Source organism: Berghia stephanieae, unplaced genomic scaffold, assembly GCF_034508935.2.
Source record: "Berghia stephanieae isolate SIO BIC M18660-M18661 unplaced genomic scaffold, UCSD_Bste_1.3 scaffold1378, whole genome shotgun sequence".
Classification (NCBI taxonomy): domain Eukaryota; kingdom Metazoa; phylum Mollusca; class Gastropoda; order Nudibranchia; family Aeolidiidae; genus Berghia; species Berghia stephanieae.
This window is the reverse complement of record NW_027622377.1, coordinates 5,982-11,773: the sequence shown is the minus strand read 5'-3', so window position 1 is coordinate 11,773 and position 5,792 is coordinate 5,982. Positions and strand designations below refer to the sequence as shown.

At 43.2% G+C, this 5,792-nt stretch overlaps 1 protein-coding gene across 1 annotated transcript; it reads right to left on the bottom strand.

Annotated features, from left to right (window-relative positions):
- Positions 1 to 1,497: 1,497 nt before the first annotated feature.
- LOC144961089 (uncharacterized) lies at positions 1,498 to 5,536 on the bottom strand. The gene has a single exon (XM_078894405.1). It carries the CDS (start codon positions 5,416 to 5,418, stop codon positions 1,498 to 1,500), a length of 3,921 nt encoding a protein of 1,306 aa, XP_078750531.1. The 5' UTR covers positions 5,419 to 5,536.
- Between the last annotated feature and the right edge of the window lie 256 nt (positions 5,537 to 5,792).

Sequence of the window (5,792 nt, the reverse complement as noted above, 5' to 3'; positions counted from 1 at the left end):
TTTACAACAAGAATATATTATACAATTAATTTAATTATCTGATTAATTAATTGAGACTCAAAATTTAAAGTGATATTATGATATTAATATCAAAACACAATCATAATTGTAATCACAACATATTATTCAAAATCTCACCAGAGCCGAACAGATTATAGAAATCACAAATTAAGTCTACACAAGACTTTAATCAAACTCTACACAAGAGTTATAACACAACTTGATTCAGCTCAAACTTTGAGCACCGCAAAGTCTACACAAGACTTAAATCACACTCTACACAAGAGTTAACACAAAACGTGTTTCAGCTCGAACTTTGAGCACTACAAAGTCTACACAAGACTTTAATCTAACTCTACACAAGAGTTAAACAAATGAGCCTAAAAGACTCCGCTGTGGTTATCGCTTAGAGACTATGAGCCTAAAAGACTCCGCTGAGTGGTCTGAAGAAACTGCTCAAAACTCTGGCATTTATAGGCAAAAATCAAGCAAACGAAGCAAAATTCTACCCACACAACCGGATGTTAGTCATATCCGTAAACATCTGAAATTCCTTAAAACTCCCCCAGATTCCATAATCATGGACAACAACAACCCATCCTGATACCGGACATCCTCATATCAAGGATAAATAAATTCGTCAGCCCCATAGTTACGAGATATCAATCAAGCCATACCATAACAAAGTCACTCCCGTAGAATACAGGGATCCTACTTTGCTTATAAGTTTACGGAGAAAACAAGATTGATGCCTTTCTCACAATAACACCCACACTACGTAGTTTAATTGAAACTTCCGGGCCATAGGTGCATGATCTGATACGACCTGTATCAACAAAAGAAGGGTTGTTCCAGAGGGATTACAATAACAACAACAACTAATACTACGACGACGTACATCCTGTCGTAAACTGACGCCTACACGGAAGCGTTTCGTTACATATCTCCCCCCTAAGACTAAATTTGGTACAACATTTAGTTAGATCATCGAAATGCCTCAAGATCACATCGATCTCGATAAATAATCTGGACCATGATTATCCTTCCCTTTTACGGAACGTAGGACAAATCGGTATTGATTAAGCAAGAGAGACCACCTCATCAGTCTCCCATTCTCTGATTTCGCCCTGTTCAGATACAGAAGTGGGGCATGATCAGTTTCAATTATAAATTCTTTACCAATGAAATACACATTTAGTGTTTTCACAGCCCAAACTACGGCCAGACATTCCTTCTCAACAACAGAGTACCTCTGCTCCCGCGGTAACAATTTCCTGCTTAAATAGGTAACTGGATATTTGACTCCATCATGCTCCTGAGATAGCACAGCACCTAATCCTGTGTCGCTGGCGTCCGTAGATAAAATAAACGGCTTATCATAATCTGGAAGGCGCAACACGGGATCCGATGTAAGCATATTTTTCAGCGTTTGGAAGGCTCTCTTCTGTGGTTCGTCCCAAATCACTCTGTTGGGCATGCCTTTCTTTGTCGCGTCTGTCAGGGGAGCTGCCATGCTGAGAAGTTTGGCACATAACGTCGGTAGAATGATGCCAGCCCAAGAAAACTTCTCATTTGTTTCTTGTTCGAGGGTAAGTTTGCCTCTTGGATCGATTTGACCTTGTCCATGGTTGGCCTTAAATTCCCTCCACCAATAGAATGGCCTAAAAACTCCACCTCCGGGAAACCAAGCAGGCACTTTGACGGTTTCGCCGTCAAGCCGCAATCACGCAACCTTTGAAGAACTGTCCTTAACGTTTTGAAATGTTCATCCCATGTTGCAGTGTGAATGAGAATATCGTCGATGTAGTTTTTCACGTTGGGAAGTCCGCCAACGACTTTTCTCATCATCCGCGAGAACGCGGAGGGCGCCCCTTGAAGTCCGAAGGGCATTACAGTAAACTGCATCAGTCCTAACTCTGTTGCAAATGCCGTTTTCTCCTTGGTCCTGTCTGACAATGGAATTTGCCAGAATCCACGGGATAAATCAATCTTTGAGACAAAGTGACATGATGTCCCAATTTCTTGAAACAGATCATCAAGTCTAGGCATTGGTTCCGCATCGAACACCGTAATGTTGTTAAGGGATCTGAAGTCCACACAATAACGAATGGTTCCGTCCTTCTTCTTGACAACGACAGATGGCGAACAATACGGACTATCCGATGGCTCGATTATCCCGGCGCGAAGCATGGCCTTCACTTCTTCTTTTAATGTGGTTTTTAATGCTTGAGGCACGGGATATGGTTTCTTTCTGACTGGACAATCCGACGTCAAACGGATGTCGTAGATGTAATTATTCGTGCGTCCTGGCACATCGGTCAATACGTCATCAAAATCCTGGAGCATGCCCTGCAATTGACCTATCTGCTGAGGACTCATTCCTTCATGCAGGATGACATCGTCTTTGGTCTCAGTCTGTTTCAGAGCAGGCAATTCCATCCGAGGAAGAACCTTTTCTCCATCACCATCGTTATCTTCGATAACCGCTGCCACGGCACATTGAAGAACACCGACTTCATTCTCCTTCTCCACGTCTCTCACGTAGTACCTTTTCAGCAAATTGACGTGGTATGTCCTTCTGGTGTTGTCTATATTAATGACGTAATTATTCGGACCCGTGACATCTTTCACTTCAAAAGGACCCTGCCACTTCAATTCCAGTTTGTTATGTTTCGTGGGCAGTAAGAGCAATACTTTATCTCCCTTTTCAAATGACCTTACTTTGGCCTTTTTGTCAAAATGTGCCTTGTAACGCGAGGATGAATACTGCAGGTTATCGTGTGCTGCCTTCACAGTATTCTCTATCTTTTCCCTTAAATCGACTACGTATTGATACGTCGTTTTCACATCCGGGTCTTCTATGTCTTCGGTCCATAGTTCCCGTAATATTTTCATCGGTCCTCTCACAGGCCTTCCAAATAAGAGCTCAAACGGAGAGAAACCAAGAGATTCCTGAGGAGCCTCCCTGTATGAAAATAATGCAGCATTGATGTATCTGTCCCAGTCTGAGGGTCGCTCTGCAGCCAACCTCTTGAGCATTCCTTTTAAAGTTCCATTAAATCTCTCTACAAGCCCATTGGCTTGTGGGTGATAAGGACTAGTAGTGATTTGTTTTACGGAGAGCAGTCTGCATACTTCCTTCATCAGGTCTGATGTGAATTGCGTCCCCCTGTCGCTTAGCATCTCCTTAGGTATTCCCGTGCGGCTAAAGATGTCAACCAATCCTTCTGCTACTCTTTCTGTTTCCATACTCTTCAGAGCAATGGCCTCTGGATACCTCGTACAGTAATCCACCACAGTGAGTATATATCGGTTTCCTCTATCTGATGCCGGCATGATGGGGCCAATTAGATCCACTGCTACCCGACTGAAGGGTTCATCGATGAGCGGAACTTTAGTAAGAGGGACCTTAGGGGTGATTCCTCTCGGAGCTGACCTTTGACACTGGTCGCAAGACTGACAAAATCTCATGACATCCTCCCAAATATTTGGCCAGTAAAAATTACTCAGTATTCGATCTGTCGTTTTCTTTGCCGCGAGATGTCCAGAGAGTACACTTTCATGGGCCAACCGCATGACTGAATTACGCAGGCATTTTGGTACGACAACTTGCTTTACCAAATCCCCGTGCTCAACCCTTGGAGATTGAAAATAGCGGATCAGCAAACCTCTGTCATAGGCATACCAACTGGTATTACTCTTGCCTGTGTTTCTTACCTCTCCTCTGGTAGCAGCATCCCTCGCAGCTTTTAGTGTGATGTCATGCTTTTGTTTCTCCTTTAGTTCGTCGACGCTTACACCTGTCTCTATAGATGGAGCTGTGACCAAGTCTTTGATCTTGCGTTCACGTTGCCCTCGTGTTTGTACGGCGCTCAGTTCATCTCCATGACCCAATTCCTGCTCGTCAGTAATTGTTTTTACATGCATTCCTGGGCATTTGGCCCCTTCAATATTCCCAAGTATAACGTCATGCAATGGGGATTCTAACTCGACGACTGACAATCTCCCGGTAAAATAGGGGCATTCCAAATAAGCTTCACCGTGTGGTGCGGAAATAGCCTCTCCGTTAGCCAAGTAGATCAGGACCTTTTTATTCCAGTCATCCTTACTCTTGTTTATCAGTCCTTTTCTGACGATGACACAACTACTGCCGCTATCACGTAACACATTCACCTTTTTCCCATTCAACCATCCGGCGGCCACCGGCATTACAGGTGCGACTGGCACATGTCCTGAGCACGCTGCAGAAATCATTGGCATCTCACATCCGCACTTTAATTCCACCTTGTCATGTCTCAAACATTTCTGTGGTTCATGATCTTCTGTGATCGCGGAGACTTGTTCTATACCGGTAGGTGCCTTCCTGTCTTCGTGCCTCTTCTTCTCACGGCAATCTTTTATTAAGTGTCCTTTTCGCCGACAGTAATAACAAAAGGGACTCTCGACCACAGCAGCAGCTTGCTTCTTTTGTCGACAATCTCGTGCCATATGTCCTGGCCGTTTACAGTTGTGGCAAACCATTTGGCTAGCGAAGCGGGTAGTGTCCTTCATTACGTTGTTTCGACTACTTTCATTGACGTTCTTTGATTTTTCTTGAGCCACTCCACTTTTGGAAAATGTTCCTGCGACACCGTGCGCTTCAATGTACTTTTCTCCTAAATCTATTACTTCCCTTGCTGTCTTCGGTTGTCTTTCTTTTATGAAAATCGTCAAATCCCGACCGCAGACACTGACAAGCTGTTCCTTCAATATCATATCCAGAATGTCAGCAACTGAGTCCTTCCTTTTCCCCGACAACTCAATCCATTTTTCCATATAACTCTCCAATCTAGTCGCAAACTGGCTAAAACGCTCCCCTTGTTCCGGTCTACTCTTCCTAAATTTTTCATTGAATCCATCATCCGTTAGATTATAACGTCTCAATAAAGCCGCTTTTACTACCCCATAATCGATGGCATCTTCATCACTCAGTCGAGTGTAGACGTCCAGTGCTTTCCCTTTGAGAAGTGCAGACAACTGGATTGCCCAATCCCTGCATTCCCAGCCGTTGACTTTAGCGTATCTCTCGAAACGGAGCAGATAGCTGTCCATATGATCCTTGTTTTCGTCAAAACATGGAAGTCGAGGACTCTTAACAGTAGGAGCATGAGTAAATGATCGAATGTCACTTGTCATACTGTCGTTGTTGGAGGAAGCCTGACACTCCGACTTTAACCTAAGCAGTTCAAGCTCTTTCTCCATCAGAGCTTCTTGTCTTTGAGCTCGTGCTCTGCTTATCTCCTCCTCTTCTTTGGCACGTTCTCTCTCCTTCTCTTTTCTCTCTTCATCTTCTTGTAACTGGGCTGTCACCCAAGCACGGAGATCTTCACCCCTTAACTCCAATTTTTCTCCAAGTTTAATTAATCTTTCCACATCCATCTCTAGGACAATTAATCAAACCAATTCAAATTCAAATAAACAAACTTCAATATGTTTATCGACACTGTTGCCGTAAATGTTACTTTCACGTAGAATAAAGTGGTATTACAAGTAACCTTATTAACGATATGCGATCAATATAGATCCCAAAACAGATTCAAAACAGGCAATTAATACCGATTCCTACACGGAATTCAACATTGATCTATATATAGACTCAAATATAGAATCAAAACAAATTTACTACAGGTCCTAACACAGAACCAACGCTTCACCCAGATTCCTACACAGAATCAAAACATTGACTTAATATAGACGTATATTAGAGTCAAAACAACTGATTTAATACAGGTCCTCACACGGAACCAACGCTT

Bases quoted from the DNA above. Each gene is read 5' to 3' on its own strand.
- LOC144961089 (XM_078894405.1), bottom strand. From the start codon at position 5,418: ATGGATGTGGAAAGATTAATTAAACTTGGAGAAAAATTGGAGTTAAGG.